General features: G+C 44.7%; 1 protein-coding gene across 4 annotated transcripts in view; it reads left to right on the top strand.

The window, feature by feature from the left end:
* LOC143032882 (eukaryotic initiation factor 4A-I-like) overlaps nucleotides 1-26,216 on the top strand; it is a 62,671-nt gene extending 36,455 nt beyond the window's left edge. For 3 of the 4 annotated variants that reach the window (XM_076198088.1, XM_076198090.1, XM_076198091.1), the window contains 8 exons: nucleotides 7,560-7,662; nucleotides 7,857-8,114; nucleotides 8,962-9,127; nucleotides 13,891-14,000; nucleotides 14,754-14,862; nucleotides 14,989-15,161; nucleotides 17,614-17,783; nucleotides 24,874-26,216. In XM_076198088.1, coding sequence (XP_076054203.1) covers nucleotides 7,560-7,662; nucleotides 7,857-8,114; nucleotides 8,962-9,127; nucleotides 13,891-14,000; nucleotides 14,754-14,862; nucleotides 14,989-15,161; nucleotides 17,614-17,783; nucleotides 24,874-25,018 — 1,234 coding nt within the window. In that variant the 3' untranslated portion in view covers nucleotides 25,019-26,216. The remainder of the gene's footprint in view (nucleotides 1-7,559; nucleotides 7,663-7,856; nucleotides 8,115-8,961; nucleotides 9,128-13,890; nucleotides 14,001-14,753; nucleotides 14,863-14,988; nucleotides 15,162-17,613; nucleotides 17,784-24,873) is intronic. The other variant, XM_076198089.1, reaches the window with a different exon arrangement.
* The last annotated feature ends 597 nt before the right edge of the window (nucleotides 26,217-26,813 follow it).

Here is a 26,813-nt window from a genome sequence, read left to right as displayed (position 1 = left end):
GTCTACCCTCCCTCACCCACCTGTGTCTACCCTCCCTCACCCACCTGTGTCTACCCTCCCTCACCCACCTGTGTCTACCCTCCCTCACCCACCTATGTCTACCCTCCCTCACCCACCTGTCTACCCTCCCTCACCCACCTGTGTCTACCCTCCCTCACCCACCTGTGTCTACCCTCCCTCACCCACCTATGTCTACCCTCCCTCACCCACCTATGTCTACCCTCCCTCACCCACCTATGTCTACCCTCCCTCACCCACCTATGTCTACCCTCCCTCACCCACCTGTGTCTACCCTCCCTCACCCGCCAGTGTCTACCGTACCTCGCCTGCCTGTGTCTGCCCTCCCCTGCCTGCCTGTGTCTGCCCTCCCCTTCCTGCTAGTGTCTGCCCCCCCCCTTCCTGCTAGTGTCTGCCCCCCCCCTTCCTGCTAGTGTCTGCCCCCCCCCCCCCTTCCTGCTAGTGTCTGCCCTCCCCTTCCTGCTAGTGTCTGCCCTCCCCTTCCTGCTAGTGTCTGCCCTCCCCTTCCTGCTAGTGTCTGCCCTCCCCTTCCTGCTAGTGTCTGCCCTCCCCTTCCTGCTAGTGTCTGCCCTCCCCTTCCTGCTAGTGTCTGGCCTCCCCGTCCGGCTATTGTCTGCCCTCCCCTTCCTGCTAGTGTCTGCCCTCCCCTTCCTGCTAGTGTCTGCCCTCCCCTTCCTGCTAGTGTCTGCCCTCCCCCTCCTGCTAGTGTCTGCCCTCCCCCTCCTGCTAGTGTCTATCCTCCCCTTCCTGCTAGTGTCTATCCACCCCATCTGCCTGTGTCTACCACATACTCTGTAGCTGTCCGAGATAATGTTTGAAAAACATATTTCTACTGCTCATCATCAAATCTTGTCTTCAATTTAATCTGTAGAAGAGATCCTGGTGGGCTGGTACTTTCATTTGTAGACCATGCTCATTGTCTATTGAATTTACCCAATTTTTATGTATGCTATAATAGTTGCGCAAGTTTAAACAACCTGGTTCATTGGCAATAAAAGCCATAATATAAACCATTCCAGGTTGCACAATAAAATTCCAGCTGTCTGGAAAAATCTCGTAATAACCATATTAAATCTAAAGAAACCTTTTGACAACCTTGCATCATACCGACCAATTTCATTGTGTCCACTATATCAAAATTATGGTGAAATTAGTAGCAGGGAGAAATGCAACTAAACTCGGATGGATTCAGAGGGTCACACCAGAAGCGCATTGCTTTTAAACATTAGCCAACAAATGCTGGGAGGATTCGGCAAGAAAGCTCCTGTTTAAATACAAATACAAAAAATTAAAATTGTCATGCTTTTAAATGGCAGATTGCCAGAGCTGGGTCGAATGTATGAAAGTCAACAAGGGACACCAGACAAACAGTAGAGCAAATGAGCAGACATAACCAATATAATTTGCTGAAGATTTAGTTCAAGAACTTTTACATCTTCATCTTCCTCTTCCTCCTTTCCCTATCCTTCCTTATCTTTTTTCTTTATTCTTCTATGTCTTCCTCTTTTTCCTGCATAATCTTTCTCTTCTTCCTCTTCTTTTTCATGCATAATCTCTTCTTCCTCCTCTTCCCCCCCCCTTTTTTTTTTTTTTTTTTCTTCTCTTTTTACCTCTTCCTCTTCCGAGAGATTTTGCTTCATTGAAATTGGTAGATCAAAGGTATAAAGGAGTGTTCAAAGAGATGGAGATGCAGGGCATAGGATCCTTGTAAATGAGGAGTGACAAGTGCTGAAATGTTAGTGGAATCATTGTAATAGTAGAATGAATTGAATTTTGGTGAGAGAATGGGATGAGGAAATCTGTTGATTTAGAAATTTAAGAAAGGGAGAAGGCATGGGGGTAGGGTTGAGTGGAGAATTATGTAAAGATGTTTTGACAGCTTGAAGGGATTTCTCCCAGTCTTTCTTTCTTTTTAACACGAGGGGAGGGGTGGGTTGCTGTGCAAGAGAAATGGTCCTGATGTTGATAAGCTGTCTAATTGCATTGCTTATGACCCGGGCATTGGGCAGGAGACAGGGATGACCTGTCATCCAAGATAACATAAGAGGGAAACAAGGGTTGTGGGTGGGAGTGGATGCGTGCCTCTGACTGGCTACCTCCCTTATATGGGGAAGAAGCCCTTGGTATATAGATAGAAATATATTGGTCATCCTTCTTGTAGGGCAGTGGTTCTTAACCTTTTTTCAGTGCCCTTGGTACCCCTTGATCGTCCCAAAAAAAAATTCTCGTACCCCCATCCAATCTAAATACAATGCAAACATATGAAAAGTATTAGTGATGCAAACATTACTTAGAAGTGATTAGATATATTCAATTACTGAACAAAGAAACTTTTTTATTTCAAATTAGAAATGTCAATTAGTAGAATACAATGAATGCACATTATTCTTTCTCATGGTAAATATACAGTACAGTACCATTGCACTAGCTATCGTGTCTTGTACCCCTCTTGGGTACAGGTACCCCAGCTTAAGAACCACTGCTGTAGGGGGAAATGGTCTTTGGGTGTTTGTATATAAAGACTAATTTGATCCACATGACAGGGTTTTAAAAATAAGTCTAGTGAATATAGATAATGTACAGTACATAGCCAATGTGCATAGTAGTAGATTGGGTTGCTGATGCATAAATTGGATTGAGGAAAATTTTTGTAATGTTGGTTGCCAGTAGCCAAACCTATGGCAGACACCAAAGGTGGGATACCACTGTTTTCATTCCTAACACTGGATTTCTAGTGAAGCTAAACCTCCTGTATGGATATTGACTGCATAAGTTAGTAGTTAATACTTAAGGGACTAGTGACACCCATCAGACAAGTCCTGCAGTAACTGTGATGATTAATCTCTACTCAAGAAGAATGCAGATTACTTTGATCTGCTATCCCTCCTTTCTGATTTGTTTCCTAAGTCACTATATTCTGACACCACTTTGTTGACATGATCACTTCTTTAGCATGATATTCTCTCTGAGGATGGGCTTGATGGTTACTAGCTACAAAATAAAAGTTCAGCTAATAACACTGATATAACACAGGTTCAGCTGAAATGCACAACCACAGCCATTCCAACATGTGTAAGCTACTTGTGGACAATTCACCATACATTGAACCCCACCTAATCAGATAGTTGGCCTTCTTGTTTAGAGAAAGCCTATGCCCTATGGGCAGGGCATCCTGCAGCTTTCGGATTGGTTTTTAGATACAAAGAATTATTCTGATGCTGCCAGTATTGTTTACATTTCAGTGCATGGTGAAGTGATCATTTGTCAGGATGGTGTGGATCAAGACTAGTTTAATCCATTTTATTGTTGATGTAGTGCGGGATGATGACCTGAACATGGCTAGTCTGTCAGGATTCAACTCTATCTAGAGCTTGTCTGATGGTCCCATTTTATTTAATTAGAAATAGTTTGTGCATGTGGGTGTGTTTGGCAGAAGGGAAATTAGTATAGAATAGATAGCTGGGATGGATTTTGATTTCCACATTGTAAGGGTGACACCGAAGTTGCCCAAAGATATTAGAGGTTGATTATTCAAGTTTTGACCAAAGAATGGAGTTAGATTTAGGTCTAATGAACAATAAAAACTGCAAAACTTCCCAGTTACTAAGACAAGATCTAAGGCATAGTCTGAAAGTTTGTAAAATATTGAATGGAAGACCCTGGATTTTTCCTTGTATGGTACTTGAGCTGCTATGAAATTGGCTAGTAAACATATATATACAACATTCTTCTGTCTTCCGTCTCTCCCTCAGCCCAACGTCTCTTCCCCCTCCCCTGCCCGACGTGTCTCCCCTCTTACCCTGCCCGACGTCTCCTCCCCTCTTACCCTGCCCGACGTCTCCTCCCCTCTTACCCTGCCCGACGTCTCCTCCCCTCTTACCCTGCCCGACGTCTCCTCCTCTCTTACCCTGCCCGACGTCTCCTCCTCTCTTACCCTGCCCGACGTCTCCTCCCCTCTTACCCTGCCCGACGTCTCCTCCCCTCTTACCCTGCCCGACGTCTCCTCCCCTCTTACCCTGCCCGACGTCTCCTCCCCTCTTACCCTGCCCGACGTCTCCTCCCCTCTTACCCTGCCCGACGTCTCCTCCCCTCTTACCCTGCCCGACGTCTCCTCCCCTCTTACCCTGCCCGACGTCTCCTCCCCTCTTACCCTGCCCGACGTCTCCTCCCCTCTTACCCTGCCCGACGTCTCCTCCCCTCTTACCCTGCCCGACGTCTCCTCCCCTCTTACCCTGCCCGACGTCTCCTCCCCCCTTACCCTGCCCGACGTCTCCTCCCCCCTTACCCTGCCCGACGTCTCTCCCTCTTACCCTGCCCGACGTCTCTCCCTCTTACCCTGCCCGACGTCTCTCCCTCTTACCCTGCCCGACGTCTCTCCCTCTTACCCTGCCCGACGTCTCTCCCTCTTACCCTGCCCGACGTCTCTCCCTCTTACCCTGCCCGACGTCTCTCCCTCTTACCCTGCCCGACGTCTCTCCCTCTTACCCTGCCCGACGTCTCTCCCTCTTACCCTGCCCGACGTCTCTCCGTCTTACCCTGCCCTCTCCACCTCACACGCGCCTCTCTCCCCCTCACACGCGCCTCTCTCCCCCTCACACGCGCCTCTCTCCCCCTCACACGCGCCTCTCCCCCTCACACGCGCCTCTCTCCCCCTCACACGCGCCTCTCTCCCCCTCACACGCGCCTCTCTCCCCCTCACACGCGCCTCTCTCCCCCTCACACGCGCCTCTCTCCCCCTCACGCGCGCCTCTCTCCCCCTCACGCGCGCCTCTCTCCCCCTCACACGCGCCTCTCTCCCCCTCACACGCGCCTCTCTCCCCCTCACACGCGCCTCTCTCCCCTCACAACACGCGCCTCTCTCCCCCTCACGCGCGCCTCTCTCTCTCTCCCCCTCACACTCGCCTCTCTCCCCTCACACTCGCCTCTCTCCCCTCCCACGCGCCTCTCTCCCCCTCACACGCGCCTCTCTCCCCTCACAACACGCGCCTCTCTCCCCCTCACGCGCGCCTCTCTCCCCCTCACACGCGCCTCTCTCCCCCTCACACGCGCCTCTTCCCCCCCACACGCGCCTCTTCCCCCCCACACGCGCCTCTTCCCCCCACACTACACAAACACCCTAGAACACACCCCCGGCACACTTCCCTCCCCCACACTTCACCCCCCTTACCCAGCACACTTCATCCCCCTTGTCCAGCACACTTCACCCCCCTTGTCCAGCACACTTCACCCCCCTTGCCCAGCACACTTCACCCCCCTTGTCCAGCACACTTCACCCCCCTTGTCCAGCACACTTCACCCCCCTTGCCCAGCACACTTCACCCCCCTTGCCCAGCACACTTCACCCCCCTTGCCCAGCACACTTCACCCCCCTTGCCCAGCACACTTCACCCCCCTTGCCCAGCACACTTCACCCCCCTTGCCCAGCACACTTCACCCCCCTTGCCCAGCACACTTCACCCCCCTTGCCCAGCACACTTCACCCCCCTTGCCCAGCACACTTCACCCCCCTTGCCCAGCACACTGCACCCCCCATGCCCAGCACACTTCACCCCCCTTGCCCAGCACACTTAACCCCCCTTGCCCAGCACACTTCACCCCCCTTGCCCAGCACACTTCACCCCCCTTGCCCAGCACACTTCACCCCCTTGTCCAGCACACTTCACCCCCCTTGCCCAGCACACTTCATCCCCTTTACCCCCCTCGCCCAGCACACTTCACCTCCCTTCACCCCCCTCGCCCAGCACACTTCACCCACCTTCACCCCCCTCGCCCAGCACACTTCACCCTCATTCACCCTCGCCCAGCACACTTCACCCTCATTCACCCCCCTCGCCCAGCACACTTCACCCTCATTCACCCCCCTCGCCCAGCACACTTCACCCTCCTTCACCCCCCTCGCCCAGGACCATTCACCCACTTTCACCCCCCTCGCCCAGCACACTTCACCCTCCTTCACCCCCTCGCCCAGCACACTTCACCCTCCTTCACCCCCTCGTCCAGCACACTTCACCCTCCTTCACCCCCTCGTCCAGCACACTTCACCCTATTTGCCCAGCACACTTCACCCACCTTGCCCAGCACACTTCACCCTCTTCACCCCCCCCCCCTTTTTCAGCACACTTTTCTCCCTCAGCACGCTTTTCTCACCCGGCACGCTTTTCTCACCCGGCACGCTTTTCTCACCCGGCACGCTTTTCTCACCCGGCACACTTTTCTCCCTCGGCACACTTTTCTCCCCTGACACACTTTTCTCCCCTGACACATGTTTCTCCCCTGACATATGTTTCTCCCCTGACACATGTTTCTCCCCTGACACTTCCCCCCCTGGCACACATCTCCCCCCCCCTGGCACACATCTCCCCCCCTGGCACACATCTCCCCCCCTGGCACACATCTCCCCCCCCTGGCACACATCTCCCCCCCCTGGCACACACCCCCCCCCTGGCACACATCTCCCCCCCTGGCACACATCTCCCCCCCTGGCACACATCTCCCCCCCTGGCACACATCTCCCCCCCTGGCACACATCTCCCCCCCCTGGCACACATCTCCCCCCCCTGGCACACATCTCCCCCCCTGGCACACATCTCCCCCCCTGGCACACATCTCCCCCCTGGCACACATCTCCCCCCCCTGGCACACTTCCCCCCTGGCACACTTCTCCCCCCCGGCACACTTCTCCCCCCGGCACACTTCTCCCATCCGGCACACTTCTCCCCCCCCCCACCCGGCACACTTCTCCCCCCCACCCGGCACACTGCTCCACCCCCCCGGGCACACCTCTCCCCCCCCCCGGCACACTTCTCCCCCCACCCGGCACACTTCTCCCCCCCACCCGGCACACTTCTCCCCCCCACCCGGCACACTTCTCCCCCCCACCCGGCACACTTCTCCCCCCCACCCGGCACACTTCTCCCCCCACCCGGCACACTTCTCCCCCCACCCGGCACACTTCTCCCCCCCACCCGGCACACTTCTCCCCCCCACCCGGCACACTTCCCCCCGCACACTTCTCCCCCCCACCCGCACACTTCTCCCCCGCACACTTCCCACCCGGCACACTTCTCCCCCCCCCGGCACACTTCCCCCCGCACACTTCTCCCCCCGGCACACACTTCTCACCCCCTGGCACACTTCTCACCCCCCGGCACACTTCTCATCCCCCCGGCACACTCACACACCCCGGCACACTCACACACCCCGGCACACTCACCCCCCCCGGCACACTCCCCCCCCCCCCGGCACACTCACCCCCCCCGGCACACTCACCCCCCCCCCGGCACACTCACCCCCCCCCCCCCCGCACACTTCTCTCCCCCGGCACATTTCTCTCCCCTGGCACATTTCTCTCCCCTGGCACATTTCTCTCACCCCTGGCACACTTCTCTCACCCCAGCCCACCTCTCCCTCCCCCTCCCCCAGCACCTCTCCCCTGACTTGTCTCCTCTCAAAATCACTATTCCCTTACTTTACATTCCATATATTTCTTTACTGCTTTCTCACCCATTTTGTAATACTGTATATTTAATTTTGAAACTCAGAGATGAAGACTGGGGTAGTGGCCCCAACAGCAGTCAGAAGGAGTATGATGGCCCCGCCGGTATGGACGTCGATGGAATCATCGAGTCCACTTGGAATGGCAAGGTAAACCTGGAGATAGGTTAACGTGATTGTCATGTAAATGAACTTGTGTCAGTGTTGGATATTGAAGTGAAAGTGTACATTTTATTTTGTTGAATTTTTTCCTTTACTATTTTAGCTAGAAATGGATACTTGAAAGTACATTATATTAAATTTGAGGTAATTTATTTTGGGATACTAATAAAATATTTTATCAGCTTGCTCACAGTTTTGATGACATGGACTTGGACGAGTCCCTGTTGAGAGGTATCTATGCCTATGGTTTTGAAAAGCCCTCAGCCATCCAGCAACGTGCCATCCTTCCTTGTATTCAGGGGCACGATTGCATTGCCCAGGCCCAGTCTGGTACTGGCAAGACTGCCACATTCTCAGTCTCCATTCTCCAAAGGATCAATCCAAAGTCGTCAGATATCCAGTCATTGATCTTGGCACCTACCAGGGAATTGGCTCAACAAGTAAGTGATATAGCAGTTTTTAGTTTTTATTTAATCATTTTGGGGTTAAAAATGATAACATTTTGGATACTGTATTATGAGATGCTTTTGAAGGCCGTGATATGAAATATGATGTATGAATAGGTACAGATGGGATTTGAAGAAAGAATATGGCAATCTAAGGGTGGTTGTTCATGGTGTTAATGTAGAGAATAGTTGTTGTTGTTGTCGTCGTTCCCTAGACTGTCTGTCCGAGCAGTCCCGTCTCCCCAAGGAAGGCCACAGCCGAAACTGGGTTTTCCCACAAATCCTTTATAGAGTGTATGTTGTGTTGTTTGCGTGCATGATTGTGATTGTGATACATGATTGTAGAGAATAGTAGATATCCTTGATTGATGAGTCAGTGGTGCCTAGAGTGAGGGAAAGGGATAGACCAAGAAAGAAGCAAGTTGATGGGATGAACAAAGTGATCAGGTCTTTGGTCATAATGTTACATACAATATACCGAAGGCTATTTTCCTCCCTTGGAAGGGAGGTAGCCAAAACATAAATGCATAAAAACCACTCCCAGCCATTCCATCCCCAACATACTCCACTTCCATACTTGTAATGTTGACTGGTGAAAATATACACAAGTTATGTTTAATTAGGCGGGATAAGAATGAAAGAGGTAACATATTTCTACCTTGCCAAACCACCTTGCTATGGGAAGTAGTGGTATGTAAGCTTCAGAAAAAGGTAGTGAGGCACTCTAGGTAATTGTAATTGATAGTATAAAAATTTTGATATTGTAAGGCTCAGTGTCTAGATTGTTTTGAGAAATGTTTCAGCAGAACTAATTGTTAATGATGTGATTTCTTGCTTGCAGATTCAGAAAGTAGTGTTGGCTCTTGGAGATTATATGAACATCTCTTGCCATGCATGCATTGGCGGAACCAACTTGCGTGAGGATATGAGACGGTTGGAGATGGGTTGCCAGATTGTTGTAGGAACACCTGGAAGAGTATTTGACATGATCAACAGAGGTGTTCTGAGTAAGTATAAGTGAGATGTGTTCTTAATCTTCCTAAAAGCACCATTTAGGATAAGTTCCTATGTGGCCGTCAACTGGAAGAAGATTACTAAATAAAGTCCTGGGTGAGATGGTTCATTTTTACATATGGACTGTCTCAATCGGATTTTGTACAATAGTGGAAATAGCTTTAATAGGTGCTTACTTCACCCCCCACCCCCCCTTTGGGGGAGGGGTGTTCGAGATTAAAAAAATCTTTGTAGCAGCCATAGTAATGATACAGAAGGGGTTACCAGAAATGGGACACATCCTCACTGCTGAAGTGTATTAACCTTAATGACACAGATTAAAAGGAAATGACTAGTGGAAGGATTTGAACATGGTTTGAAGATACCAAAGATAATTTTCAGATTTGTTTTTTTATTAACTTGTTATTACCCCATCTGGGCATTGACTGCATGTTATTGTGGCTAATTTGCATGCAGCTGATACTTTAGGGTATATATGGGACACCCCCAATGGACCAGAGCCACACATCATTTTGTGATAGAGGAAATCTTTGTTCATAGAGATGATACTGTCCCTCCATTATGCTGTCCCCCCACACCTTGTTACCAACCTGTACCATTTCTATGAATATTCATTTTTCTTCGCCTAACCCTGTTATGGGGGAAAAAATACTGCAACCAAGTCTTCCACTTGTCATATGAGGCAACAAAAAATGGAACAGGGATAGGACTAGAAATCCTGCTACCTGTAGTCCCAAAGGGGACATTCCTAAAAATACTAAAAACTTAAGATGGTCTTTTAATATGCATGAATGTGGTACAGATGAGAGTAAAAGGAAAGAGATAGGCAGTATGTGAGAAGATGGACGTGTTGATATTGAGTGAAACTAAGTTGAGAGGGATGAGTGTGATTTTGGGAGAGTAGTTGGGGGATTCTCAGAAGTGAAGAAAAGACAAGGGAGAGAAGGGGTGGCTATACTAGTAAGTGAAGAGATGGGTAAGCGTGTAGTGGAGTGGGAAAGGATTTCTCCAAGGTTAATGTGGATAAAAGTGAAGCTGGGAAGGGAGATTTGGGTTTTTGTAAGTGTGTATAGGCCTGGTAGTTGGAAGATTGTAGGGGAGAGGCAGGCTTTTTGAATGGATTTAAACGAGTGCATAGAGGTATTACGGAGAAATGTCAGTGTAGTTGTATTAGGAGACCTTAATGCTAGGGTAGGAAATGAAACAATAGATGGAGTGATTGGGAAGTGTGGATTTCCAGGAAAAAATTCTAGTGGAGAGTTGGAGATTGTCTAGAGAGTTGATGATAGCATATAAAGTGTTTAGGAAGAAAGTCAAGCATAAGTACACATGGGAGAGTGGTGGATGAAAGGGTGGTAGATTGTGAAAGGACTATAGTGGTAACCAGGAGTATAGTAGGAAGAGTTAAGGATGTATATGTTCTAAGGGGAGAGAGTAGGGGAATATCAGATCAATTTTTGGTGGAAGGTAAGTTCAGAGTGGAGGATAGGTTGAGAAAGAGGAAAAGGACAGAAGGTAGGGAGGGAGTGAACTGCTTAAATGATAAAGAAAAGGAGTACAAGAAGCTGATAGAGGAGTGGGAGGGAGTGAAGGATAGAGTAGAACTAGGAGTGGAATGGGGATGGTTCAAGGAGGGAGTCGCAAGGTGTGCAGAGATGGTGTGTGGAACAAGGAAGATGGGAGGAAATAGAAGGAAGGGTAGTGAGTGGTGGGATGAGGAAGCAAAGAAGGTTGTAGAAGAGAAGCAAGCTTTCACAGATTGGTTACAAAACAGGATGAGGGAATCACATTAGAGGTACAAAGAAAAGAGAACTAAAGCATAAGATAAAGAAGGCAAAGTGGAGTGCAGATGTGAAATGGGGTAAGAGTATGACAATTTTTGAAAATAATAAATATTTTGGAAAGAAATTAAGAGGTAGAGGTGAATAAAGTAGAGAAGAAAAGGTAAAGGGTGCAGATGGAGAGGTGATAATGGAAGAGAAGGCAGTAAAAGGAAGATGGGCAGAGTATTTTAGAGAGTTGCTACGTCTCAAGTGGGAAGACCTGGTGGCAGTATTCATTCCCCTCACAGGGGAAAATTTTGAAAGTAATAAAGATGTTTTTGAAGGAAATTAGGAGGAGGTGGTGAATCAAATTGAGAAGAAAAGGTAAAAGGTGCAGATGGAGAGATGATAATGGAAGAGAAGGCAGTAAGAGGAAGAAGGGCAGAATATTTTAGAGAGTTGCTAAATGCGAAGGAGGATATGGAGGGAAAGGTAATTGCAGTGGGAAGTGATAAGAAAATGACTGAGTGAGAAAAATAGAGGATAAATAAGGAAAGATGAAGTGAAGGCAGTTGAGATGATGAGAGCAGGTAAGGCACCTGGGTTGGATGGATGTCATGCAAAATGTCTGAAAAAGGAGGTACAGTGACTGGCTGGTGAGGTTATGTAATGTTTAAGAGAGGGTAGAGTACTGGAGGAGTGACTATAGTTCACTTTACAAGGGAAAAGGGCACAGGTGCGAGTGTAGTAGTTTCAGAGGGATCAGCTTGTTTGTAGTTTGGTAGGCTTATGGGAAGGTCTTGATTGAGAGGATTAGAAGAGGAACAATGTGGGTTTAGGACAGGTAGGGGTTGCAAAGATCAGATTTGTGTGGTAAGACTGAGAAAGCTTTAGGAATAGGTAAGGATGTTTTTTGGTCTTATGGATTTTGAAAAGGCTTATGACAGGGTAGACAGGAAGGCACTGGGAGGTATTGCAGATATATGGGATAGGAGGAATGCTTTTAACCCCTTCAATACTGGCCAAAATCTCACGGGCAGCATTAGCTGCCAGATGTGCGATGTTGCGTCATAATACTCGCATTATAAAAAAAAAAGTTACCGATGTATTGCTTGTTCTCTTTCACCCGTGAATTTTTATAACCATAGAAAATATGATGAAGCCAGTTTACAGAGTATGGGGGTCATGCAGGTACAACTACAATATATATAATCAAGACGCCGACATTGGCATCCTCGTGTACCCACTTGCTCCTTGTGCCTACGTAGGCGTCATCGTATTGAAGGGGTTAAGAGCAGTCAAGAGCTTTTATGAGAGTAGTAGAGCTTGTGTTAGGATTACAAGTGGAGAAAGTGAGTGGTTTGAGGTAAAGGTGGGACTTTGTCAGGGAAGTGTTATGTCACCTTGGCTGTTCAATTTATACATGGATGGGGTGGTGTGAGAGGTAAAGGCAAGGGTAGTGGGTCAGGGATTGGAGATGGTTAAAGAAAATGGCGAAAAGTGGGAGATAAGCCAGTTTGTTTGGGAATGGCACTGCACTTGTAGCAGGATCAGAGGAGGGATTGAGGAAGTTAGTGACAGAGTTTGGGAAGGTGTGTGAAAAAAGGACGTTGAAGGTAAATGTGGGTAAAAGGAAGGTGGTATTTGTATACGAGGGGAGAAAGTGGCAGCAGACTGGAAGTGAGTATTAAAGGAGAGAGACTGGAAATGGATAGTTTTAGATACTTGGGTGAGTGTGTGGCAGGAAAGGGAGGAGTGGAAGTGGAGGTAGAATGTAGATTGAGAGAAGCAAGTTAATGCCATGGGTGATTAAAAAGTAACTAAAAATAAACATTGGGAATGGATGCCAATAGGAGATTGTATGAAGGAGTGATTGTGCCAACAGCAATGTATGGGATAGAAACATGAAATATAAGAGGGGGATAGAGGAGGAGTTTGAGATGAGGTGCCTGAGAAGTATGAAAGAGGTTACTAGGCTGGATACAGTGAGAAATGAGGTGGGGAGGAGAGCAGGGGTGAAAAGGGAGTTGGGAGATAGGGTTAATGAAAGTATTGGGATTGTTTTGACACATGGAAGGAATGACTGAAGAAAGATTAGTAAAAAGAGATGCGGAATGTAGAGATGGAAGGAGTGAACATGAGTGGGTGACCTAGGATGAGATGGCTGGGGTAAAAGGGGCATTGGGAAGGAGGGTAATGTCTGTTGATGAAGGATGGGAGAAGATAGGGGTGAATGGAGAATGGTTATGTATGGATGATGCTTTGATGTATGAGGGGAGTGGGTGGGTGATGGGGGGTGAGGGCGTATGTGTGAATGATATTTTGATGCAGCCCGAATTGATTTCTCCCCATCTTTGCTTTTTCTGCATGAGGGGGTGGGGAGGGGGGTTGCCAATTAAATGAAGAAGCCTCTGGATGTACTGTCTTGTTACATTACTTCTGACCCAGGGCAGTGGGCAAGATGCAGGGATTACCAGTCATCCAGTAGGAGCCAAGAAAAGAGGGAGGGAGAGTTGATGAATGGGAGTGGGGTGTATAGGTGAAGTGGGTGGGACTGGGTTTGTGCCTTTGACTTTGCCTACCTCCCTTGTTAAGGGGAAAAGGCTGTTGGTATGTGTGTGTGTGTGTGTGTGTATACATATATATATATATATATATGAGGAATTTGCTAGTGGACAGCGACATTAATCAGAAAATTTTTATGACCATCGCGCAAGGGTTCGAACATGCGCTGTACATGCGCTGTAGTCATGGCGGGCCTCTTGTCGTCATGTACAGCGCAGGTTCGAATCCTTGCGCGATGGTCATAAAAATTATCTGATATATATATATATATATTTTTTTTGTCTCTCCAAATTATATAGATAATGTGGAGGGCTTTGACTCTAGAAAGTGTAATGCAACTTTGGTTTTCAGAAAAAAAAAGGGGGAGTATTTGTCTAATGGAATATCTAGTATTTGTTCACACTAATAAATTTCACTCTTGTTTACAGACTCGAAAAACATTAAGATGTTTGTCCTTGATGAAGCTGATGAAATGTTGTCCCGAGGATTCAAAGACCAGATCTATGATGTTTTCCGATATCTCCCCAATGATGTGCAGGTATGTGTAACTTACCAGTATTACCAGTGCTTGTTCATTTTAATGAGTTTGTAATGTCTGGCAATATTGTATAATGTGTCTAAGCGAAGTGTATTATGTAATGGAAGAGGAGAAGGGAGACAAGTATGAATAATGTAGTTTCAGAAGGATTGGTGTTGAGTGTAGTTGGTAATGTTTATAGTTTATCGATTGAAAGTATTAGGAGTTAAGGGAAGAACTGTATTACTTAGAAAGCAACAGGGTACATAGATAGTTTTTTAAAGATTTAAGTTTGTTTTAAGGGTATTTTTTTTCTCAACACTTCACTCCATGTACTTTTCTATGTAATCACCAGTAGAGTCATCCCTCCCCTTCATTGCCCAATTGTCACTATAATATCCCCATCCTGCGCAGTCCAAATGCATAGGGCAAAAGTGATTGTTTCAGCCACAGCTGTGCACCTCCTACTGTAGACTTCTTGCCACCACCTATTTTAATGTCCACTATAAATTAGGGGGAAATTATAACTATATATTGGGGGGGGGGGAGCCTTTGGTATATGTTTTTTTTTTTATTAATTATTTATTATTATTATTATTATTTTTTTTTTTTTAAGATAAAAGGAACATGATAGTTACTCCCATGGTGATGGAAACTAGCATTTTCAAAAAGTTATGTAGTTATTAAAGTGCTTTTAAACAATTGAAGATGCTAGCTTTCATTGAAATACAATGTTGACTTGCAAAATTTAATGTTAATGTTTTCCGTCTGTAGGTGGTTCTCTTGTCTGCGACCATGCCCTCTGATGTCATGGATGTTACCACCCGTTTTATGAGAGATCCCATCACTATTCTTGTTAAGAAGGAAGAGCTTACCCTTGAAGGTAAACATTTTTCTTAATGAATGTTTAAGCCTGTTATTACAATTAAGTTGGCTTCAGTGCAGTTGGATGGAGTATAATTTTCATTATATTGGTGGAACTATTGTAAATATTTATGAATTATTTCAGGTATCAAGCAATTTTACGTGAATGTAGAAAAAGAAGAATGGAAACTTGAAACTTTGTGTGACTTGTATGAGACCTTAACCATTACTCAGGCTGTAATCTTCTGCAACACGCGCAGGAAGGTGGATTGGCTTACAGATAAAATGCATCTTAGGGACTTCACTGTTTCTGCTATGGTAAGTGTTGAACAATGGTCTTTAACATGTGGGGTGTACATTGCATGGAAATGTTTGTTCATTAAGTGACAGGAGGTCCAGTATAAGCACCATTACTAATCATTTGGAGATGCAGGCATTTTGTGTAGATCACAACTCCATCTCTGGTATGAGAGGAGCTAAGACGTATGGGTGAGGATGTGGGGTGAAGGTGAAATAGGGATGGGAGACACTGGTTCTTGTGAGTGCATACAGTCCCAGTTGAGATAAAAATGTAGAGGAAGGTTTTTAGGTTTATGTAAACGTGTATATAGTTTTTGAAGAATGTATGTCTATATCTACCAAGTGCTACCAAGGGTGGTAGCGAAATCCAAGGCATGCAAACATTCCACTCATGTTCACCACCCTTATTTCATTCTTGTTTTAGCTTCTTGTGGAAGAGTGGTCATCCCTGTTTCCTGCCTTCTGTGTGGGTCAGAAATAGTGTAGCATGATGCAGCACATTACAGGGCCATAAATCTGGTATTGGATATTGGTAGATGTCTTGGTGGATTGAAATAGGCATCTGGGAATGGATGCAAATTGAAGATTAAATGAAAGGGTGATTTTGCCTTAACCACTTCCATACGGTGACGCCTACGTAGGCGTCATGAGGAGCAAGTGGGTACGCGATGATGCCGACGTCGGCGTCTTGATTATATTTATTGTAGTCGTACCTGCATGACCCTCATTCTCTCTAAACTGGCTTCATCATATTTTCTATGGTTATCAAAATTCACGGGTGAAAGAGAACGAGCGATTGAGAAGTGACTATATTTTTATATAATGCGATTATTATGACGCAACATCGCATGTCTGGCAGCTAATGCTGCCAGACGTGTGATGTGCCCCGGAGTGAAGAGGTTAATCATTGGGGTGAAGACTTGGAATTTAAGAGAACCAGAAATCTATATCCATCTATATATGAAAGGCTTTTTCCTCCTTACCAGGGAGGTAGCCAGTCAAAAGACATATCCTTTTTATCCCCATCCATTTCACTTTAATCCACCTTTTCTTCCCTCTCATCATAGCTCATCATGGATGTCAGGCTATCCCTGTATCCTACCCACTGCCCTGGGTCAGAAGCAGTGCAGCAAGACAGCATATCCACATCAAAGCAGAAAAATAAGAGATTCCCTCAGGCTGTCAAAATAACGTTCACACATAACACCTTCCTAAAACACTCATCACCTACCCATTCCTTTTTTTGCATTGCATTATCTTCTGTAGACAGCCATTCTTCACTCACCCCAATCTCCTGCCTTCTCCCATACCTGTGCAATGCCAAAGGATTTTTCCCCCTTATAAGGGAGGTAGCCAAAGTCAAAAGGCATAATTCCACTCCCATTCACTACCTCACCCACCGTCCCTCTTCTTGGCTCCTGGATGACGAGTCATTTCAGCATCACAGTGATGGGAGTGGAGTGAGTGGGGATGAAATGAGTGGGAGTGGAATTATGCCTTTTTGACCTTTGCTACCCTTCTAAGGGAGAAAAAGACATTGGTACATAAGAGTAACAAGTTTGTGTTTTTCTTGTCATCTTCTTTCCATCATCTTTTCATTGTCTTTCATAATCTTCTTTTTATCTTCTGTCATTTTGGACCCAAATGAAATTAACTTTAGGGAAAGACCAAAAGTGGGATGGATGAATGGGGTAAAAGGAGCTTTGTGCATGTGATAAGGATGGGATAGGTGTGATTAGAGTTGTTGTGCATGGACAATAATTTGACAGCCGAAGGAATTTGTCTTCTCTCTTCTTCACTTGAGTGGACTTGGGAGGAAGAGTCTGTACTTAAATGAAGCAGCTGGCTCTGCTATGGATGTGCTGTGTCTTGCCATGTTGCTTCTGACCCAGGCAGGGGGCAGGAGATGGGGATATCTCTTCTTTCACAAGATAGCTAATGGTGGTATTCTTAAAAAAAAAAAAATAATAATAATAATAGTAATGTAATTTTTATGTAAATCCTGGGAACGGAAAGATTAGGAAAGCATTTTTTATTGATTGATTTATTTTAGAATATCACTGTATGAGGAGAGGGAAATAAATGGTGAAGGGTGGAAGTGGGGTGGGTTAGTTGCCTTGGCTGACTATCTTCCATATAAGGCATACATGGACCAAAGGCTTTCCCCCTTTACAAGTAAGGGAAAGGTGAAAAATGGGAGTGGAGTGGTTGAGTACCCTTGGCTGACTATCTTCCATGTAAAGGAAAAGAGGCCCATAGTATATATATGGAACATTTTGGAATGTGAATGGATGAGTGATATTTGTATGGAAGGATGTATATTGTTTATAAATATGTACAAATACATAGATACTTCCTTTACAGGATATGGAGCACATATGTAGAAATTGTGAATGGAATCTTAGCATAACTTTAATATCTAGTCTACCCCTGATTGGGATTGATATACTTAAGAGTACAACTTTTTCAGCATGGCGATATGGATCAAAAGGAGAGAGATGTCATTATGAGAGAGTTCCGATCTGGCTCATCCCGTGTGCTTATCACCACTGACCTGTTGGCTCGAGGCATTGATGTTCAGCAGGTTTCCCTTGTAATCAACTATGATCTACCCACAAATAGGGAGAATTACATCCACAGGTAATGTGTATATTAGGATTATGTTGAAAAGAACAGACTGAAGTGGCTGATGTGATTAGCTACCCTTAACTATGTACCCATGAAATAAGTTGTGGCCAGTAATTTTCATTCGTAGCACTTTCCAAGTACTTGAATAGGAAAAAATCTTTCTTAGTTTTATAGTGTTGCATGCACTGCCTATCCACACTATGCCCATTAGTTTATCATAATTATGTCACTAATATTTTATTTCTATTACAAGTTTGAGCTTGAAAAGAATTATTAATGCAAGGTGTATTTGTTTCAAGGCTTTACTTGTTCTGCCCATCACATTGCCAGTTTCCAAATTGGAACCAATGATGAGCACTCCTTGTGGTGCTCCTATGATATGAACATTGGAGAAAATAAACTGCCCGACCTTCAAGAGGGCTGGGCCCAAGATCTTGTAAAAGTTTTCACTATTAACTACTACTACTACTACCCCCCCCCCCCCCCACACACACACACACACACACAGGGTGTTTGGGATAAATTTCACACTTTCGAAAAGTAAAGAAAAACACATTTTGGCCAAAAATTTATTCTCAAAATTCAAAGTGCACCTCTAAGAGGATCTTTTGCCAAATACAGCTCATTCAAAGAACCCTGAGCCTCCACCATGGCTTCCAGGTGGGACCTGAACCTGTAGCATGCAGCCTTTACAGTGTTCTTCGAAAGACGCCTGAACATCAATTTGATCCTAGCAATCAGCTTGTCCTTGCAGGCAGTGCAATTGATGTCTTTTTCAACTGCACTCTACACATAATAGTCTATGGGGTTGCAATCGGGCAAGTTTGGGGACCAGATGTTGGGACTAGTGTAGTCGTGGAATTTCTCGAACAGCCATTTGGAGTTTTAACAGAGGTGTGACACAGCTGAGTCCTGCTGCCACACATGTCTTCCCGCAGCCACCCTCTCCATTCAGCACTTGACGACAGTGGACAGCAACTCAATACCATCTGAAGCGAGTCGGAGTCCTTCTTCAAAGATATTGGTTGGCATGACGTGGCCTTTGCAAAGGCCACGTCATACCACCCCACATCTTTGAAGAGGGACTTGGACTCGCTTCAGGTGGCTATATTAAGTTGCTGTCCACTGTTGTCAAGTGCTGAGTGGAGAGGGTGGCTGCATGAAGACCATACATGTGGCAGCAGGACTCAGCTCTGTGTCACACCTCTGGAAAAACCTAAAGTCTGAGAACTTCTACGACTAAACCAGTCCAAACGTCTGCCCCCCTCACCTGATTGCAACCCCATGGACTATTATGTGTATGGCGCAGTAGAAAAAGACACAGACAAGCTGATTGCCAGGATCAAACTGATAGTTAGGCATCTCTCAAAGGCACATGATCTTGTGTAGATTCAAATTGTTTTGGATTTAGTATATTGTTCTCCAAATGTTTAATCCATTTCCTATTGATAACCTTTTCACATATTTTTATTGTATATGCTAGGGAGACTGGTCTATAGTTGGTTGGATTTTTGTCCCCACTTTTGTATATTGGCACAATATTTGCATTTTTCCAGTCCTGTACTTTATCATCTTTGAGTGAGAAATCGATTATCTTGTATATTTTGTCTGTTAGTTCATTTATACATTTGCAATTCCATCAGGCCCATGTGACTTTGACATCAATTTTTTTTTTTTTTTTTTTTTTTTTTTTTTTTTTTTTTTTGTCCCTCGTTTATTTGTCACCATTATTTCTTTCATTGGGGGAGATCTATCTTTGTCCTTCCCAATTTTGTGAACTTTCAATTGTGAATACAGATTTAAAATGATAATTTCAGCCATTTCTACATATACCAAAGGCTTTTTTCCCCATACATGGGGGGGGGGGGTAGCCATAAAGAAAAAGTCATAGAAACCACTCCCACCCATTCCATTCCCTACATATTCCACTCCCCTCCACCCTCCTCCCTCCCTCTTATCTTGGCACCTCCTGTATGAGTGGTCATCCCTGCATCCTATCCACTGCCCAGGGTTAGAAGCAGTGTCACAAGACACAGCACATTCACAGCCAGGCTGTTTAATAAATTCGGAGGGGGGGGGGAAACTGTCCCCTCATGCAGAAAAGGAGAAGACGGGAAGAAAACCCTTCGGGCTGCGTCAAGTTTTTCTCGTACTTCCTCACCCCCCCCCTCTTCCCCCCACCCACTCCCCCTCATGCATCAAAGCATCATCCATACACAAGCCTTCTCCTTTCACCCTTTTCTTCTGTCCTCTCCCGTCCTTCCTCAACAGACATTCCTCTCTTTTGTAATGCCCCTTTCACCCCATCCATCTCATCCTAGGATGCCCCCTCGTATTCACTCCTTCCACCTCTGCTTTCTACACTTCTTTTACTAATCTTTCTTCACTCATTCTTTCAATGTGTCCAAACCATCCTAATATTCTTTCATCAACCCTATCTCCCTTTCCACGCGTTTCCTCGTCTCCTCATTTCTCACTCTAGCTTAGTAACCCCTATCATACTTCTCAGACATTTCATCTCAAACATATTCAAATTCCTCTCCTCCTCTTATGTTCCATGTTTCTGCCCCATACAATGCTGTTGACACAATCACTCCTTCATATAATCTTCTCTTAGCATCCATTCCCAGATGTCTATTTCTCATTACACTTTTTAATCCACCAAGGCATTTACTTGCTTCTCTCAATCTACATTCTACCTCCACCCCCACTCCTCCCTTTCCTGCCACATTTGCACCCAAGTATCTAAAACTATCCACTTCCTCCAGTCTTTCACCCTTAATGCTCACTTCCAGCCTAATGTCACTCTCCCCTTGTACATCTCATCACTTTACTTTTGCCCACATTTATCTTCAGCTTCCTTCTTTCACACATCTCAAACTCTCACTAACTTCCTCAATCCCTCCTCTGATCCAGCTACAAGCAGTGTCTTCAGCAAACAACAACTGGCTTATTTCCCACTTTTCTACATTTTCTTTAACCATCTCCAACCCCTGACCCACCACCCTTGCATTCACCTCTCACACCACCCCATCCATGTATAGATTGAACAGCCAGGGCGACATAACTCATCCCCTACGAAGTCCCACCTTTACCTCAAACCATTCACTCTCTCCATTTCTAATCCTAACACAAGCTCTACTACTCTCATAAAAACTCTTGACTGCTCTTAACAGCTTTCCTCCTGTCCCATATATCTTCAGTGCCTCCCATAGTGCCTTCCTGTCTACCCTGTTGTAAGCCTTTTCCAGATCCATAAAAGCCCAAAAATCATCCTTGCCTTTTCCTATAGCTTTCTCACATATCTGTCTTACCACAAAAATCTGATCTACGCAACCCCTACCTGTCCTAAAACCACACTGTTCCTCACCAATTACTCTCTCTTCCTCTCTTAATCCTCTCAATCAAGACTCTCCCATAAGCCTTCCCAACTATACTCAACAAGCTGATCCCTCTGTAACTACTACACTCGCACTTCCCTTTTCCTTGTAAAGCGGAACTACACAGGCACTCCTCCAATCCTCCAGCACTCTACCCTCTCTTAAACAAACATTAAATAGCCTCACCAGCCAGTCCACCATAATTGTACCTCCTTTCTTCAGACATTCTGCATGGCATCCATCCAACTCACCTTACTTGCTCTCATCATCTTAACAGCTGCTTTCACTTCATCTTTTCCTATTTCTCCTCCATTTTCCTCACTCATTACTCTTATTTAGCGCTTCCCACTGCAACTACCTTTCCCTCCCTATCCTCCTTCACATTTAGCAACTCCCTAAAATACTCTGCCCACCTTCCTCTCACTGCCCTCTCTTCCATTATCATCATCTCTCCATCTGCTGCACCTTTTACCTATTCTTTACTTGATTTGCCTCCTCTTCCTCTTTTAATTTTTAGAACATCTTTTTATTACTTTCAAAATTTTCTGTCATACTCCTACCCCATTTCACATCTGCTCTCCTCTTTGCTTCCTTTATCTTGTGCTTAACTTCCCATCTCTTTACTTTGTACCTCTCATACAATTCCCTTGTCCTAATTTGTAGCCAATCTATGAATGCCTGTTTCTTCTATTCTACACCCTTCTTTGCTACCACATCCCACCACTCGCTACCCTTCCTTCTATTTCCTCTCATCCTCCTTGTTCCACACACCTTATGACTCCCTCCTTGAACCATCCCCATTCCTCTTCCACTCTATCCTTCACTACCTCCTACTCCTGTCTCAACTTCTTATACTCATTCTTTTTCAGCCATTACTACATCTGTATATTATACTCGTTCTCCTTTTTAGCCATTTCTACATCTGTAAATTCATTATTTCCTTTGTGTAGTTTCACTATTTCATGGTTTTCTTTTAGTTTGTCATTTACATACCTGTAGAATAGTTTAGGTTTGTCCTTGCATTTTTCTATTATGTCATTTTCATAGTTTTTTTTCTTCCCTGCATATTTTTACATATTAGTTTCATAGTTTGATGTATATTTGCCCTTTTTTTTTTTCCCCCCATCTTTTTCAGGCTTTCTCTTTTTAGCTTCGCTACACTTTTACACCAACACTTTATGTATACCCATTTTTGTTTCTTCTTTAGTATGTATTTATCTGTTCACTCCTTGTAATTTTCTTTTAATGCGTTCCATTTTTCTTCCATATTTGATTCTTCATTTAGAAAATTTTCCCAGTTAGCATTTTGAAAATTTTTGCAAGTTTTTCAAAATCTTTCTCATTCTTCTCGAATCTATTTGATCATTTAGTTTGAACTCTATTAGTATGTGGTGACTTCCCAACTGGTGTCTTGTATTCCATTTTATCCTATTTACCCAGTTAGCATTTTGAAAATTTTTGCAAGTTTTTCAAAATCTTTCTCATTTCTTCTCGAATCTATTTGATCATTTAGTTTGAACTCTATATTAGTATGTGGTGACTCTTCCCAACTGGTGTCTTGTATTCCATTTTATCCTTAATTTCAGTCTTGACGGTTCTTCATTGTTTCAATATCTGGTTTTTTCCTTCACCCATTGAGTCGGTGTATTCAATGGTCATATTCAGTATTTCCCCGAAGTTCCTCTCCATCTTTTACTGTCATTTCTTCCCAACATATTTCCTTTTAGTCACCCATAATTACTATGTTTCCTCCTTTCAATAATTCAATTAATGCATTCTTTGTGTCATCCAGTATTTTGAAATGATCACTATCAGTCCAAGACTGTTTTTGGGGCACATATATTACTATAAATTTTCTACTTTTCATATATGTTTTCAACTTTAATCATAATCAATTCCACATTATTTTTTCCTTCTGTTATCTTGTCATATAACCTTTCTTGGTCAAAATCATGACTTCATGCTACAAAGCCCTCTGTGAGGGGCACCGTCCTAGCCTCCTGATAGGGGGAGTGTGACATTAAACCATATCATCATCGTCTCTTACCCAGTTTTCCTTTTCTTTAATTACCATTTCTTTAGCATTTTCCTCCACCTGCTGTTGTACTATTTCTTTAAATGTTATTTTCTTGTTCTTGTTTCCACTGATTTTTTTTATTTCTGGATCAGTCTTCGTAATTGATTCTCCAACTTTTTCAGTCACTGCTTGTATTTGTTCTTTGACCTCTTTTTTTTATCAATTCATCATTTTTCTTTTGTTATCACTTCTGATCATAATTCACTTTTTAGATCATTAATATCTTTTCATTTTTTTGTCAGCATTTCGTAGATGCGTTGCTCTATAATCAATTCTTAAATCTATTAGTTCCTCCAAGTTGTTATTGTCTCAGTTCCTTAGTACATTGCTATACCTAGTTTCTCTTTCTACATCCTAAAAAAACAAAAACAAAAAAACATTGTCCTACCTTTGATTTGACTTTGGGGCATCACTCAAAGAAGTTCTTTTCGGTATTACTCCCAGTGGTGATTTGACTGCTCATGTCCAATCCTCTCTTCGTAGGTTCATTTTTCCTTTTTTCTTTTCCTTCCATTTTGTACATAAATGTACTACATCAAACTGGATACTTGTGATACTATAGCAGTCACTCAAAAAACACAACATCTTTTTCGTAAGCACAACATAGGCTTTTCTTTGTTCTTATCGTAAAAGCGCCAGCTTGGAGCTCGTTCATGCCAACATCAGCGTCATGTGTGTACATATATGTATGTATAATATATATGTATATGTTTGTATGTATATATATATAATGTAGTTGCAGGTCCTGTTATGTTACGTTGTTATAGTTGGGATGATCTTTGACAGTGGTTTAGTGTTGCTACTTGTGACATAAGTTGAGAGTGGAAGCCATTTAAATCCTTAGTAATGTCATATTACATATTCCCAGTTTCAAAAGTCTGTAAGGTGGCACTATCCTGTCCTGTAGGAGGGGAAGTTTGTGATGCTAAACCAAATCTTGTATTTTTCATGGAGATGAACTGTTGCTATCTACCTTGACAACCCCCCCTCCCCCCCTCACACACACACACACACACACACACACACACACACACACACACATCTTGGTTATATTGGTGTTGTCTTTTTGTTGCATTACATGGATGACATGTATAGTGCAAATAGAATGTTTTATTCACCCTACAATGCATGAATAATCATGAGTAGAATACTAAAGTAGGGAGTTAAAGTATGGATAGTAAGAAAATAGTTGAGGGAGCTGGTATGGAAAGGAAGGTGGTTGGTCAAAGAATACTGGTGTGGTTTGGATATATGGAAAGAACAAATGGAAATTGTGGAATACAGAGGTGGATGGAGTGAATTTGAGGGGGGAAACAGAATGGAATGGATATGTAAGTAAGCCAGCTTTGAGTTGGGCCCTGCTGAGGATGTGTCTTGCTGCATTGCTTCTCGTGTAGGATTGGGGACAGGTATGGCCTTCAATCCACAAGGAGCTAAAATATTTTGAAAAGGGAAACGAATGGGTATGGTTGTAGAGGGTGGGTGCCTTATGGTTTACAGATAGAATATATTTTAATTTACAAAATGTATTATAAATTTCCTGTTGGTAATGCATGTATCAATGATTTGTTAGGGTATTGGGTTTAGTGATAGATATTACAGATTTGTTTGCATTTAATACAACACAAATATTTTCTCTCGTTAGGATTGGTCGTGGTGGCAGATTTGGTCGCAAAGGTGTTGCCATCAACTTTGTCACATCAGAAGATGTACGCGTTCTCCAGGATATTGAGGAGCACTACCGAACCACCATTGAAGAAATGCCCAGAAACGTGGCTGACCTGATCTAATTAGGTGAGCGTAAGCAACAATAAAGCCTCGGTTATTGTTGCAGTCCCTATTGTTGCCCGCCCGCGCCCCTGCCCGCACGCACGCCCGTACGCCCGCCCGTTGCCTACTGCTGTTCTTGCTGTGGACTTGGCTGGCGCCCTGGTGGTTCTTGTACTTCTTGAGCTGAGTTATAAGGCTTGTGGCTTGGAATTGTCACAGCGATTTTGAGCCCTTACCCTGCTGTGAGCAGGTCTCTGAACATTTGAGCATATTGTGTGTTGTGCTTGTATAATGATTTAAGAATTTATATTACTTCTACAACCTGGGTACTTTATATATTCAGGCTGAAATTGTCTCATGGTGAATATTGTATCTTAAGAGGGAGCTAGTTTTAGCTGTAAGAGTCCTTGGGCCCTTCAGGGGCCCAGCATTTTTAATTTGAATATATATTTTCGACATTACTTTGCTAGATAGATATAGAAAGGGTCAGACAGGTGCACATTTCACTGCCTCCTGTCCGTCCCTTGGCTTCCCATCTTTCCCCTGTCTTAACCTTTTCCCCCTCTACCTTTTTCTTCCCTTCACATCCATCACCTGTCTCCACTTCCTCCTGCCCTACAACCATACTGGCGTGTAGTGCCTCTGCCATGTGTGACCAGGTGAATCGTGCCCTCATGGCATTGCACCTAGCCACAGCCTCTTATTACTGTTCCTCACACCTCTTCCATTTGATCTCGTCCTCACTGTGGCATATCCCCGAGCGTTGCCTCACCCTAGACATGCCTTGCAGAGGTACTGAGGGAGGTAACTCCTCTCGCTTTTGCCGGTTCTGCCTAGTGTTTGGGTGCCACCACTTCGGCTGTTGCACCACACCTGCAACCACGTCCGCTGCTGGCAGCCTGCGGGCGTGGGGGCTGGTTCAGGGCGGCGGCCACGCTGGGGGAGTCTCCTCCCTGCAGTACGTTTGTGTCAAAAGATTAGTCCTTGGACTCTGGCGAGGATACTATAACCGTAAGAGAAGGAGACGGAAAGGAAGAGCTTTGTACCAGACCTTTTTGATGTATTTATTAATAAAACTAATAAACCATCAGAACAACGGTTTCATTGTCAGTTTAGGGTCCTCAAGCAGCAAAAATTTGTAATGATCTGTGGTCTTTTTATATTACAGGTTGATGTGATCTTAGGCTCATCTGCATCAATAAACAACCAAGTCACCAACCATGCAATTTATTCCTTCCTTTGCTGTTATAGTATTGGGGAGGAATTTCCAAAGAAGTGATGGGTTGGTTGAAATGAACCTAAAACTTATTTGTATAATGTGGATTAGATTTTAGTAGTAAAACTGGACAAAACTTGTAATAATGAGATTGGACAAATGGTGAGTGCCCAATTAGAAATGGTGTATATTATGGCAATGAAAGACATCTGCATGCAATTCAGTTGTTGTTGTTGTTGTCGTTCCCTAGACTGTCTGTCCGAGCAGTCCCGTCTCCCCAAGGAAGGCCACAGCCGAAACTGGGTTTTCCCACAAATCCTTTATAGAGTGTATGTTGTGTTGTTTGCGTGCATGATTGTGTATAATGCAGTCTTCCATTATGTGTTGTATGGTATGGGGTGAAGTGTTACATCCTGGGCAGCTGTTCACAACACGGTCGTCCAGCCTCTTCTGGTAGCTTAGAAGTGCTGGGTGGTGACCGCATCGCAGTCTGGCCAAGTGGACTCTGTCCTTACGTGGGAGAGAGGATTCAGAAGGGTGGATATCAGGGGGTCTGGCATGCCATGCAATTCAGTAGGGAAGGTTGACTATGAATCTCT

Source organism: Oratosquilla oratoria, chromosome 14 (genome assembly GCF_046742065.1).
Source record: "Oratosquilla oratoria isolate Oo_2021 chromosome 14, ASM4674206v1, whole genome shotgun sequence".
NCBI lineage: Eukaryota > Metazoa > Arthropoda > Malacostraca > Stomatopoda > Squillidae > Oratosquilla > Oratosquilla oratoria.
This window is presented reverse-complemented; position numbering and strand designations above follow the sequence as displayed.